General features: G+C 43.9%; 1 protein-coding gene across 1 annotated transcript; it reads left to right on the forward strand.

Moving 5' to 3' along the window:
- Positions 1 to 640: 640 nt before the first annotated feature.
- Positions 641 to 5,607, forward strand: FBXO22 (F-box protein 22). The gene is made up of 7 exons (XM_086471514.1): positions 641 to 744; positions 864 to 996; positions 1,128 to 1,215; positions 1,582 to 1,677; positions 2,717 to 2,881; positions 3,872 to 4,037; positions 4,631 to 5,607. The coding sequence occupies exons 1-7, from the start codon at positions 641 to 643 to the stop codon at positions 5,058 to 5,060; spliced, it is 1,182 nt and encodes a 393-aa protein (XP_086327640.1). The 3' UTR covers positions 5,061 to 5,607.
- The last annotated feature ends 8,616 nt before the right edge of the window (positions 5,608 to 14,223 follow it).

Consider the following 14,223-nt stretch of genomic DNA (forward strand, 5'->3'; position numbering starts at 1 on the left):
TAAACCGACTCTGTTTTGGTTGTATCCCCCTCATCAGGCCTTCTCCCCCCTCCGGGGCCGAGCTGAGGCCCCGTGGATGGTAGCACCGTGGGAGCGCCGCAGCGTGTCCCCGCCGCGGTGCTCGGCTGCCGCTCGGGCGCCCGCGGGCCCTTCGCCGTTCGCTCCCCAGGCTTTCGCTCGGAAGAAGCGGAGGGGGGCTGCGGCCGCGCCCCGCCCTGCTCCCCTCGGGGGGCGACTCCCGCCCTCCTGCTTGCGCGCTTGTACCGTGTCCGGACCGGCCCCGGCGGCTCCCGCCCGCCCGGCCCCGGGGCGGGGCGCTGGGCCGGGCTCCCCCGGCCGCAGCTCCTCGGCAATGTACAGTGATTTGTAAACTTGCATCAAGTTTATGAATAAAAACCGTTTTGAGAAGTGCGCTGTGTCCGTGCTGGGGCGCGGGGGGCGGGGGACACACAGACACACAGGAGAGCGGGGCGGGTCCTCCCCGCCGGCAGGCGGCGGGAGTGCGGTCGCTCTTGCTGTCCACGCCCCCGCGTGACAGGAAGCCCGCCGCGGGCGCGTCGGCGCGCGGGTGACGCAGCGCGCCGTTGCGGCGGCGGGGAAGGGGAGGCCGCGGCGGGGGGGGGGGCGCGGCGGCGGGGCCATGGAGGCCGCAGCCAAGGGCGGCTTCGTGCTCAGTAACCTGGCCGAGGTGGTGGAGCGCGTCCTCGGCTTCCTGCCCACCAAGGCGCTCCTGCGCGCCGCCTGGTAAGGGGGGGACCGCGGGGGTCGGCTCCCATTCCGATGGCGGGACGGCGGCGGGGCCGGGGCTGAGGCCGAGGCCCGGGGCGGCCCCGCCGACGCGGTGTGTCCGTGTTGCGTTGCAGCGTGTGCCGGCTGTGGAGGGAGTGCGCCCGGCGGATCCTGCGGGCGCGGCAGCGCGTCGCTTGGGTGTCGGCGCTGGAGCCGGGCCCCGCCGAGAGCCACGCGCTGGTGCGCGCGCTGGCCCGCGAGCTGGAGGTGGGTGCGCGCGGCGCCGGGCGGGAGCGCGGAGCGGAGCGGAGCGGAGCGGGCTGCCTCGGCGCCTCCTCCCGGGCGCGGGGGTCGGCGGGGCGGTTCGGCAGCGCGGCGCTTCTCCGGTCTCTCCGCAGAAGGTGCACGTGCTGCCGCAGACGGTGCTGTACATCGCTGACGCGGAGACGTTCAGCGGGCACGAGGAGTGCCACGAGCAGAAGAAGGGTAAGGCCGGGGCTGCCCCGCCCGCCTGCAGAAGCGCCGGGCAGTGAGGGCCGCGGGGGGCAGGGGCGGCTGGCGGGGGGCTCTGAAGGTGGGTTCAGGGGAAGGCGGGGCCTTCGCTGCAGCCCTGACCGCAGGGGGCACGTTCGCGGTGCGGAGCGCGGCCCGCAGCCGCCCGCTGTTGCGGGAAGACGGGCTGCTTCCCGCTGGCCGGAGGGCGCTGGTTCCGTCTGCGGGCCGGTAGTCCTGTGCCGCTGTTAGCTGGGCAGCCGCGGCGAACCAGGATGGGAGTGAACGGCGGGGCTGGTTCAGAACAACTCGCTTTTACGTCTTTGCTTTTTCTTTTTTTCTTTTTTTTTTTTTCAACAGCCAGGAAAAGAAACAGTAAAGAAACAGCCATTGCACTCGAAAAATTGTTGCCAAAGCGATGTCAGGTTCTTGGACTGGTAACCCCAGGGATTGTAGGTAGGAGGAAGACGTGTGATTTTGTGAGGGATCAGCTTGAAGGTGTCCAGTGTATCACACATCTACTCCAGCTCTTGTTTATCACCCTTTCATACGGTTTTGAAAGCATAGTCCTGCACACTGATGGGAAAGTTCCCACACAGTGATCACATGTTCTGCTCCCACCTTGGTCACTGCTAGCTTCAATTTTAAGGAGTTCACAGTGTTATTGCTAAGTCATGTGGAGCTTAAATTCTTACTTTGTGTGACACAGATATAATTAAAAGGGTTGATTTAATTGAGCAGGCAGCATATTGCAGGTCTTCCTGGTACCTTAATGCAATTATTTAATGTTTCTTGGGTTTATCTATATTTTTTAGAGTCACAGTGTGATTAATTGTACAGGGTATCCTCAGTGTGTACCTGTTTGTTCTGGTCGAGCAGCAGGCATGTGCAGTAACTATGGGAAATTCACAGCCTCCCTTGGCAGCCTTTTTCTAGTGCTTCATTTTTTAATCATTAGAAAGTTTTTCCTAGTTTCATGCCTAAAATTCTCTTCAGCATAAGTAGGGTATTTGCTTGTTGTCACTAGCATGATTCAATAATACACTCCCAATGTTTGTGTCAGTTTGCTTTATGCTGTCATCATGAGCTTGTATAACACATTTCCCCATTTTACTTGTGGGCCTTAAAAATCTGAGTGTGTTTGCGCGCCTGCAGAATTTGGCAGGGGGGCTTGAGATGGCGGTGTTGCACTGGGCTTGTTTTCCAGCTGATTTGTATTTGGTGTGGCAGGGGGCAAGTGTCCAAATATATCCATGTCTCCTTGTCCAAAGTGACCTCAGCGTGCTCTATAGCCAGCAGGGCTCCTGTGGGCTTCATCCTTCCAAAACATCAACAAAAAAAAAAAAGCCAGTTGTCAATTAGATACGTTGTTACGGAAATGAGCTGTCGCGTTTTACATCACCTAAGCTATCCTGCCTCTTCTCATCTGTGTTACAGCGTAGACGAAAGCCTTAGAACCACTGGATACAAGATGTCTGGTTTTGTGTCTTTGTAGTTACCCCTATGGGTTCAAGCAGCAATCAGCCTCAAGAAATTGAAGAGGGCGAAGCTGGGTTTGCTCTGTTGTTTCCCAAAATCGATGGGGTGAAAATTCACACCTTCCATTTTTCAAAAGACTTGAAGAACAGGGTCTTCGATGAAAGTAAATTTGCTGAAGCAGGTATGTCCTTGTTCTCCCCTTTATTTGCAAGTTGCTTTTGCATTTGCAAAGTGTTGCGTTGCTCTTCTAGGTGTCAGCGTGGAAGCAACAGCTTCTGTGCTGACCCCTCTCGTAGAGCGCGCTGCGGCTCCGTGGGGCTGCAGCCGGTAACTGCATCTGTTCTTGCTGTTTTCTGCGAGTGTTAAGGTTGAGTCTTCCTGAGTGTTGATCTTGGGTTACCTCAGGTTCCAAGCGGAGCTGTTCAGAGGGAGCTGTTGGGTTTCGAGCAGCCCCTGATGGGTTAAATGAAACTCTCAGTTGTGCCATTGGGAATGATTCCTGTCACTACAGTTCAGAAAGGAATGGAGAGGAGCTGCCTGTCTTCAAAATGACTTTGCATTTAGATCCTAAGTCAGGTGTTGTACAAGGAAAGGTAGAACAGAAGGCAGCATATTTCGGTAAATACAGTTTACATTCCTCACGTTGTGTCCTCAGCAGGGTCGATCATTTATGAAGAGTAACCTAATGAGGGTTTCTTGAGTCTTCTAGGAACCTGGGGGTTTTCTGCCTTGGGGTAAGCAACTGGCTGATGCATGTAGTTTATTTAATTTTCAGGTAAAGGTATTTACTGCGTTGTGGTTCTTGTTGAATAACCTATATGCTCGGTTCTTATCTGTAAATGGACAATTAAGGCTGCCAAGGAAAACTGAAGAGCTGTGCCTTTGGAGGCTGTGGTAAAACTCAAATGCTCTGCTAAAGAAGTGGAAAGCTGGAGGAATCAGATGTCAATCTGCTTTTCTTGTTAGATTCTTTTCAGAAATTCTTGCTTACATGGGGAATGCAGCCCAGCTCCCGAATGCCTGGGCAACTTGCGTCTTCTTTTTCCACTTGCAGCAATGGAAAGCCATTACTAAAGGTGTGATGTGTTCTTTGAGGAGAGGCTACAGTGGTTGGTCTTCAGGGGTCAGGACTTAAAAATCAGAGGATTGGTGTTTCTGGTTTTGTTTGTAGGTCTGAAGAATAACCCAGATCTTCGGGTGGTTCTTCTGTTTGGCTACAATTCCTGGAAGTCTGGAGCGACTCGTTTTCTTCATCAAATAGTCAATCCTTTGAATGAGAAAAGTATCATCCTGGCTGGGGGACAAGTGGAGAGCTTTACATCACTGACCTCTGAGAAGTAGGTATCTTTTTCAAGGTAAATTGTAAAGAAGATTTAAGATGGAAGAAACACTGGCTCTTTTAGTGACGTCATATTAGAAATGCCCATTAGCAGTAGTAAAATGATAAATCTTTTTAACAGAATAAAGTCCAACTGCTACAGTGTGATCTAGCCAGAAAAGCTGGAAGCTTTCTATGACAGTGTTACAAATCGGATTCTGGAAACGCAGCTAGGAGAAGCCCACTGCGGAGGAGATTTCCGGCTTCAGATACCCTATGGGTGTTTATCGCAGTCTGTGTTTACTCTCTGTCTTGCAGATAAATTGTCACTTGTTGAGACACAGACCATATATGTGAACATTGTGTTTCTCTATCGGCCTCATTTTGGTTCGCGTTGCAGAGCGGTAGCTGAAGGCGCCAGCAGGAGCGTGCCCCAGGAGCGCGCCCGTGTGCTGCCGCTGCTGAAGGACGCGGCACTCACAGGACAGGGCTGGATCTCGTCACTGGGATGTTGATCTGCTTCAAAACCTACTTCTGCCAGAGCAGAAGTTAATTCAGGTTGGAGGCGGTCTCCCTGGAACGTTCTCTAACTCGGTGCCTGTTGCCTTTCAGCAACAATGCCCAGCCCGGCGATGCCTGCGGCGTGGTTGGGCTGGCCTTCAGCGGTCCCCAGATCCAGAGTGCCACCGTTCTGTTAGACCAGGACGTAGCTGATGAGAGGACAGCAGAAGCCGCCATGCAGCGTCTCAAAGCAGCAAACATCCCCGAGCATAACACCATTGGCTTCATGTTTGCGTGTGTTGGCAGAGGATATCGGCATTATAAAACCAAGAGGAATATGGAAGCAGATGCATTTAGGAAGTTTTTTCCAAACGTTCCCCTCTTTGGCTTTTTTGGACATGGGGAAATAGGATGCGATCGAATAGTTACTGGGAATTTCGTATTAAGAGAATGTAACGACATAAAGGATGACCTGCTTCATGGTTATACTACCGTTATGACTCTCATTCATCTTGGTTCAGCTAAAGCAAACCAAGTGTAAATACGTTTTTATTGCTTCAGCAAGCTGTTTGTCTCATTCCAGAAAGCTGAGGAGTCTGGAAGAGTGGACATCTTGCAATCAAAGCCCCTTCCAAAATGTAAACACCATTTTTGGTAACATTACCGATCTTGTAGCCGGAATAGAGTTTAATATCATAGCTGCGAGAAAGCTTTGCGTTTTGTGTAATCCCCTGTGCACATCAGAATTGCAGGTAAATGATATTTGATGGGATTCTACGATTGAAGAAGGCCTCTTTTTTCCAAAACGAGAATGGTTTGCACAAACGGCAGTTGGAGTCCCAAGTATCAACACGCAGAAGGAAACACTACTTTGATGTGCTCTATTTATGTATGTAGAATGGTCTAGAAAAACCACTGATGCATAAAATCCACCATTTCCTGGATTTTATTTCAAGAGAGATGCACAATCTTCCCAGACTCTAGTCCTATTTACCGAACTGAATGGTTTTACTAGGTAAAATGAATGAAAATCTTTAGAGAAAAATAACAAAGTGCTCATTAAATAAAGATGAAAATATGTAAAAGTACCTTGCCTTCTGTTCTTGGAGAAAAAGCTCCCATTTAAAGAGGTGTCCAGCTACAAGCTCAACTTGTCTCACCATCCTGAACTGAATTTCAGTTGTCAGAAATACCTGGTTTAGAGTAATACCTGATACTTTGGGTGTACCAGCAGTTTCATCTTTGTGTGTTTAAGTTTACACAATCAAAATGCACTGGCTGCCTTTTCTTTTAGATTCTCTTGTAGCATGATGCTATTACAAACTTCTAAATCTAGAGTGTTAAAAATTAAGACTACCTCGTATCTTTAAGTTCCTTTAAAAAAGTGGTTTTCTTCTTAATTTGAAATTGTGGGCCACGCAAGCCCTGGCTGTGTCTTTATATAGAGCCTTCAAACCAGACTTCTGCTTTTGCATGTTTTTCATGCAGTCGCCCGCGGTCGCCTGTTTTTCATGCAGTCGCCGGGTTTGGTTGCTGCAGCTGGAGTGCGGTATTGCAAAGCTCACGAAGGTAAATTCAGCATAGTCTCAGTACAGCTAATAATATATTTACTCCCTTTTAAATTCTTTCATCCCTTTTACTTTAACTTAGTAATAGAATGACAAGAAATGAGATTAATTTTGCACCATTTCACCACACTTCTAAATGCCCAGTCAGGCAGCTGGCCTGTTTTCAGTGTGGGGAAAAAGAAAATGCTTAGCTTAGCTGTCTGTTGTACGACCGAATAACGGTAACTTTGCTTCGAATGTACCAACCGAGAGTACAGTTGGCAACTTTTTGCCCACATCTAGTTAAAACTTTTCCTGGACCTGTTACAATAGCAGCATATCTGTCCCGAGAGTTAACTGTTGGTTTCAGTTGGTGCTGAGCACAGACAGCACTTGCTCGTGGCTGTGTTGGTGATGGGTTTTTTAATGGGAAGACGGGATGAGCTGTGAACTCCCAGTGGCCTTCTAGGGATAGGAGATTAGCGAGAGTGGGTGTGACTTGGGAAACGTTTAGTTGCTGCGTTTGGAAGGAAAGCTCTTTGGAACTGGAGTGTGCTTGTATTTTAAGAGAAGCCTCTCAGTGGGAGGTGGATACATGTTTTTCAGCATAACTGGAATGTCATGTTTGTCCCTTTCTGTCTGCATAAGCTACGTATTTAACCAGGAGGCAAAGAAAATGGTTAATTTCTGTAACACAGACAGAATTCCCATAGCTGTTAGCACGAGTTAGGGCTAGTCAGCATGGCTACTAGCATAAGCCCATGAACTTTTTAACTTTTTGCTGCAGTAGAAGTAGATGGAGTATGGCCAACCACGTGTCCTGACTGTGCAAGCACGTCCAGAAGTGTCCGAAGAGGCAGTGAGAGCTCCAGTGATGGCACAGCAAAACGGGAAATGAGAGTGTGGTTTGAAGGGGCTAATCATCAGCGAGGTCCTGTAGCTGAGGACACTTGAGAGGTAAACATAGCACAGAAAAGGTGCTGGGGGGGGAACCCCGAGAGCCTGCACCAGAGTCCAGGATCAATCATGGCCAACCTCGGGGAGCGGGGATGAGCCCAGGGGACCCCAGAAGCATGCCCTGCATGGCTGGAACCGTTACGCTGTCTCTCCCAGACTGTGTCGTGTCGTCCAAGTGATGTGGAAGTGGTTTAGTTGATAAAATTGCAACATCTGTGATTAAAGTGTTTTGCTACCCAAATTAATTTTCCCTCCATGCTCATTTGCTCTTCAACCACAACCGAGTGAAACCAAAATATATCTGCTTAAAAGATGCACCTACCAAAAGGCAGAGCTGGTTCTTAATTTACAGGAAGTTTTGCAGTGCAATGATCTATACCTCTATGACTCAAAAAATAACCATGAGGTTTTAAAGTAGACAAAGTTAAATGACTTTTCAGGAATTGAGGCCAATGTGAATAACAGGACTGCTCTAAAGATAATTATCTGCAGTTACAGTGCTGATGGTAACGTGTTTTCAGCCAGAGAATATAATCCCTAAGTGACCACAACAAGATTTTGTTTTCGTTAAGGAAAAAAGAAAACCTTCAAAGTCCCAAGCCCTGCAGGGAGGAGTGATGGTTTTGCTGACAAAAGGTAAAAGACATTCTTTTTCCCCATGTTTTGAATATGAATAATGTTTCCTTGCACATTTTTTCTTAATACATCTTTCAATTAAGTGGACTGTAGGTTTCAAAAGTACAAAAAGTAATAGGCACGCGGTATGATGTGTATGATAGTTTTATGTTTGGTACTATTGCTGTCATTTTAATTTTAAAATTACTAATCCGAAGATCCCCTTATAGGATGTTTCTATAACATTCTAAGACGGTGGGGATAATTTGATAAAGAAGAGCTAGATTATGCTAAATTGTCACAACTGTACTGCCAGAAAGCACTTTTGGTTAAAAACTGCAGAAAACTGCAAAGACAGTGAACTTGGGGTTTGTTACTCTGTGTCAGATTTGTTTTGGCCCAGCTTACTATTGGAACAAGCCTTTTTTTAACGGAGGAATGAGTCATACTGAATCACGCCCCCTTGGCAGGGAACGGTAGACCAAGATATGTAAATGGTGCTGCCAAACTTCGACTTGCAGCATGCGGCAGAGAAGGCTGACAAGGACGTTAAACCCCAGACTGAATTATTGAGTTTGGTTTCATACGATTCTTAATTCTTTGATAAAAGTCTACCTCAAAATTCACTCGGTGTCATTGCCCCTCTTAGTTTATTTTTGTCTTTCTAAAAATTGAGAACTTTTTTCTACTGGAAGTGACTCTGGACTGGTGTTCATTAGCTTTCATATACAACACTAACTTTGGTATCGACCTAAGTTTTCTGAAACCCTAGTGTCTGGCCAAGTGAGAGAACAAGTTAAAAAACCATTTTCTATTCAGATGCCTACTTCTGTTTTACTCAGTGGAATGATACAAGAAAATAACATTTTAGTTATTTGGAAGTTTGCATAGTTAGAAGTTACAAAGATAGCAAACGTAAATTTAAATGGTCTTTTATAGGGTCTTTTCTATTATAATCTCTGAGCACTCTGCAAACATTAAGAAAATAATTATTTCCCCCCACTGTCTGATTATTTTTCATGATTAGATTGTGGGGAAGGTTTTCCTGTTCCTAAGACCATTTCTCAGCCAGACAGGCTCCAGAAGAGGCTGTTTCCCAGGGGCTCCAGATTAGCCTTGAGGGTGTTCTGTCTAGGAGTGTCTCCTGAACTACAGGCTCAAGGTGTGCAGCGAGGTGACCTGAGCTCCCTTCGGGGGGGGGGTGGGGGCGTGCCTTGGTCCTGTACCACAGTTTTAGGTCAAACAAATACGCGTTCAAATGTAGCAGGACCCTCGCAGTGATTATTTTATGCCTACCAGCATTTCATAACAACGCAGGGTATTTTTCTAAACAGACAACATATAGCTATAGTGAAAAACTGGAAACTTTTTTTTTCCAAAGGAAAGGCATAAGATGGGTTTGAGTTACTTGGAAATTATATTACCTGGATAGTTACGTTAGAATTATTAGCAGAGAAATAGCTAATAGGAATTTTTTTTCAAGTGCTTTGATAATTTAGGAGCAAAAATTTTATTCCCAAATCAATGGGATCAGTGCTTCTAAATGCTTTTAAAAAACAATTTATAAATGGCCATCATTACATTTCACAGCTAGAAACCCCACTGAGATTAGCAGGTAGCACAAACTTCTCAAAATAAATGTTTCAGTGATTCACATCACTGAATCAGTGTCAGTCGTGTCACCTTTTCAAGATAAATTTTCACAGCTATAGGAATTAGAAACAGCTTTTTAAAAATAAGCTCGTTTTAGCTGAGCTGTCAGTATGGCAACAGTGAGAGCAAACACTAAGCCCCTCAAAATAAGAACCCTCCTAGAATCTCCAGAACTGGTGAAAATTAATAGTTTGAAACAGCAGCAAATTCTGTGATGGAGAACATATAACAGATTCAAATTAGAGCCCTGTTTGAAAATGCCACCAGTGGATGCTCAGCTACATTTTTACAGCCCATCATTTGCTTGTGCAAAAGTTGTAGTCAAAATATCATTACTTATATTGAGAGGATAATTTGAAAATGGTCTCTGTTAAGGTACACTCAAAAAGAATGTTCAAATGTTACACACACTGACATAGAGGTGCATTTAGAAGTGTTAGAAATTGGTTGTAGTTTTAATTTGGGGGATGAAACCAGCAATATCTTGTTACTTCAGGTTCTACAGTGCAGGTTCTGTCTACGTGCCTTTAGCTTGCTAAAGAAATAATTCTGGTGAAAGCTTTTGTGGAGTATCAGTCCCAAACATGGAACTGAGTGGCAACCTGACTATCAGTAGTTCATAAAATTTGTATTTGGTACTCTGCTATCAAAAAATTGATCTCTTGTATTACCTACAGATTATTTTGAACAGGTTACAATGACAAGAAGAGCAAGAACAGACCTTGGATAAGCACAAGCAGATATTGTTACACACAATAATAAAAAAGGTTTGTGGTTTTTTTTTACACGTCTCAAAGCATTTTTGTTTGCTCATTTTCCCCCACAGTGCAGGAAATCTGCAGTGATTTCTTGAAAGAAGCACTTTTTGCACTAATCTTAACCACAAAAAGCAAATCATTTGTCTGGATTCTTTTGATTATTCCTTATAATCTGAGATATAGGAATATTCTGTCTCTTCATTTAAAGTATACAGATGTCAACAAAAGGCATTATAACTGAGAGAAGTACAGTGAACACACACATCCTGGTAATCTAAATAACATTGGCAGAGAATCATAACACAGTTTAGTTTGAGGGTTTTTTTTCCCCAAACATACAGATATGTCTTCATTAATATCCCTGGGTTTGAATACGGTCATAGTACAAGTGAAAAGTCTTACCCAAACCAATCCAAAGTCTTTTCAGTTTTTACTGCAAATAGCTTGATGTCCTTTAAATCTGAAAGGATGCTAAATACTAAAGGAACATAACTGAGGGGGTTGTTTTGTTTTTTAATGGAGAAGAGTTGGGTGTCCCATGTCAAATCTATAACCTTTGGCCAAAGCTCTCCCTCCCCCTGGGCAGTCCCTTCTAGGGCTGTACCTCCTGCTACAGAATTTGCTGAACAGGTAACAGGGGTTTTTAGGATTTCAGGGAAGCTCACTGCTTTCCCTTCCTGCCTGGACTCTGGTCAGTTCCGTAGCTCCTACTCAGAACACTCACAACAGAACGCAATGGCACAGACACCATTTCTGTCATGGTGAGTTCTCTCTCCCATTTCTTCTCTGCTTTCCATTTTCACATAACAGAGTCGTACTATCCGAGCCCCTCTACTGGTCTTGAAAAATGCAGGGCCAGGAGGAAAATAATTTTTTTAGTGTAGTAAATTGTGAAGGGCTTGCACAACATTGAAGGTACCTTTAAAATGGGAAGTGCTACCAAATAAATGGACTTCCCGTTGGTCTTCCTGCTTAATATTTAACAATATGAATCAAAAGACAATGCAGCAGAGAGAAATCCTCTTGTTTCCTTTGAACAGCCACTTCTCCTTCTCCTTTCATTGTACTTTGCCCCAGTTTTTTTGGGCTAATGAAAAAATAATATATACCGAGTAACATGTAAGCAACCTCTTACTTAGGTCTATAGATTTCCTGCTAATGGCTGGCATTTCTTTCTGCAGGTGATCAAAAGGTCTTTGCAACACATTATGAAGAAACCTTTACTACAAGATTCTGGAAGGAAAATACGATCCTCAGGTACAAAATAATTTTTGCCATAACACTATAATAAGTTGTTGTGTAATCATATTAGTGGAGGTTCCTAGGAAATCACTCTTCTCCTTCCCTCCATAACCTTTCCACTGGTGGGAGGGGTAATTTTAAAGACATGAGATCTTATGTTTCACAAAAGCAGGAGTCAAGCAGAGAAGGGAGACCTTATTAGTCATCCCTGCATATAACGCTTTTGTTAGACTCCAGTGACTCCAACCACAAGATCTGATCCATTGGAGCCGGTGTTTCTTTCGCTTTATTGCTCACAGGACTTACTTGCTTAGAGACTGTTATACTGTTTTATTAAATTATACATAATGTTGTCTATCCTGTACTTTCTGTGGCATTTGACCACCTTAAAATAAATTTGTAGCTTGATCTCATTTTGACCTGAACATCATATTCACAAAGCTTGTGAATTGAAAGAATAATTAATTTTAGAAGCTGAGGTGTTCTCAAACGCAATGGGTTTGAAGCAGTCTGAATCGCTAATAGGATTTCCTTCAGAGATAACATTGTTTCATAAATCAACTTGTTTGCATTTAAACATGATGTTGGTTTATTCATCCTCACTTTTTGTACAAATTGTTTCCCGAATAATGCAAACAAGATTGGTAACAGTGAATAACTATTCCATGTCTGTCTAGAAAGCTCAGAGGATTCTAAGAGTTTATAGAGTACAACTTCAGTCCATTTATTTCTGACATCTTTTATCAATATTTCCTTCCCGAATTTCCACTTACGATGACCACAAGCCTTTTCCTTCTTCAATGGAAACAGTATACCAATCATTAACATTATGAAGTCCGAATATCTCATGATCGATAACATACGGAAGTTATCTAACAGCAGTCGTCTCTGACTAATTTTCAGTGAGGCTGTGCGAAGTACTTCAGGTAATACTGATGCTGATGTAGCTGTCAGTACTGCTACAAATCTGTTACACTCTGTATTTAACAGTGCTATGTCCCTCTGTGATGAAAAATCACTTTCATCTTTCCTAGCCTTTAAAACAGTATCAGCTTCCTTCACAGTATTTGCTGAAGGTTTGAAAACCAGAAAAGAATACATAAGATCAATTAATTTGGGGAGAAAGTGATCTTTTAGTGATTTATATAACTTAATCTCTGGGTCAGGTCCTCTACGTGATTTGGTGCCCTCAGATTCTCCCTTCAGATGCTGAGCTTTAACTTGGACTCTAACTTCTCTGACATGAGTCCTCAGAAGGTGATGTATTTTTCTGTTTCGTTTTCTAGTAGCTATTATAATACGGTCTTCTCTTTGACTTCTTACCTTACACACTGTAACAGCATGTCTTTTCTTCTCTGTCTTGCTGTACTTTTGTCTACATTGATATAAAATACACACTATTTTTTCTGAAACTAGAGCATGTAGTAGACACCCTAGGAATAGAAGCTTATTCAACATTGCACCTATATTTTTACACACCTCCAGATTGTTTATTTCAGAGGTAAGAAATCTGCATTCTGTGTTTTCTTCCCTTTCAATTCCTGAAGTTGTCTCAATGAATTTTCTCTTTAATGCAACCTTATAAATCCCATATAATGAGCTGCTAGGTAATGTGCCATTATGGAAACATATCTGATTTTTGCTGTTTTCAACCTCCAGTGCTAGAAATGGGTTGAAAAGGAAATGGTTCAGTTCACATTTTCTGTGCCTCTGACTAACCAGACAGTCTCTTTGTGTTGTCAAGGCAGAAAGAGAGATGGACCATGTCATTTGGCCTCTCTTCGTCTGAGTAAAAGAATCCTGTAAGGAACCAGATAGTGATATATAATATACTGGTGTGATCAGCAAATGGTTATGTGAATAAAACAAATAAATCTTTAGTGAGTGCAGCACTTGTTCAGCCAAGACACCTGCCTGGATAATATTTTGTGTCAGGAGTGGACCTGATGAATAGAATTCCTGACTTCTAGTATCTGAAATATCAACTGGAAAATGTAAGGTAAGGTTTAAATCTCCCTCAGTAGTGAGATTTTCAGAAGAAAGCAAGAAAAAAATGAAACTATCAAGGGAGGTGTCTTGCTTAATAGTAGGGATGTACACCAAACAAAGGGTAAATACTCTGCCTAGTAAACTTATTTTAACCATCACCAATCTCTTTTCTTAATATTTTCTTTTAATTTGAATTAAAACTTTGTGCCAGGAAGCTGGCCAATACACTAGCAGCGGTATTATCACCTCATCCTCATGTTGTCTTACTATTAAAAAAAAAAAAGTATTACCTGGAGAAAGGTACTTTTTTTGTTGATGTAGGTTGTTTTTGGGGTGGTTTTTTTGGTTCCCTACATCTGGAAAGTGTATCTGAAACAAGCCAAATTCTGGACACGTATCACAGGTATAAATTTTGAAACTATTGAATCAAGACACTCCTTAACTGCTCTGGGGCGATCCTGTGAAAAAGGACAATCCTATCAAAATTTCATAGTATTACCTCATGCTAAAAACCCTGTGATTGTCTCATATTCTCTGTGTAGTGAAAAAAGGATTATTTCATATTTCCCATGCAGTAAAACCCAACATTATCTCATGCTTCTAGCTGTGCATTACTGAAAACAGTAACTTGTCATGAAAAATCTCACAGGATTCAAACATAAATTATAGTGATTATAGTGATTTCTGTATAATTTGATACACCTTTAAAAATACATAGAAACTCTAATAAGTGCAACTGCTTCTCTTTATGTCTTAGTTGCAGTCTTCTCCAACACATAAGTAAGCCTCCTATTTCAGTCTACTTTCTTCTCTCATCTTGCTTACCACATCATTCTCTACAACTATTGTATTCTTAGGGTTGCTCTGCATGTTGTTTTCCCACCATTCTTCCACTCTAATGCTTTACTCTGTTATTATTTCTGAAAAAGAAACAAAACACACT

Source organism: Leptosomus discolor, chromosome 11, assembly GCF_034619465.1.
Source record: "Leptosomus discolor isolate bLepDis1 chromosome 11, bLepDis1.hap2, whole genome shotgun sequence".
Taxonomy (NCBI): Eukaryota; Metazoa; Chordata; class Aves; order Leptosomiformes; family Leptosomidae; genus Leptosomus; species Leptosomus discolor.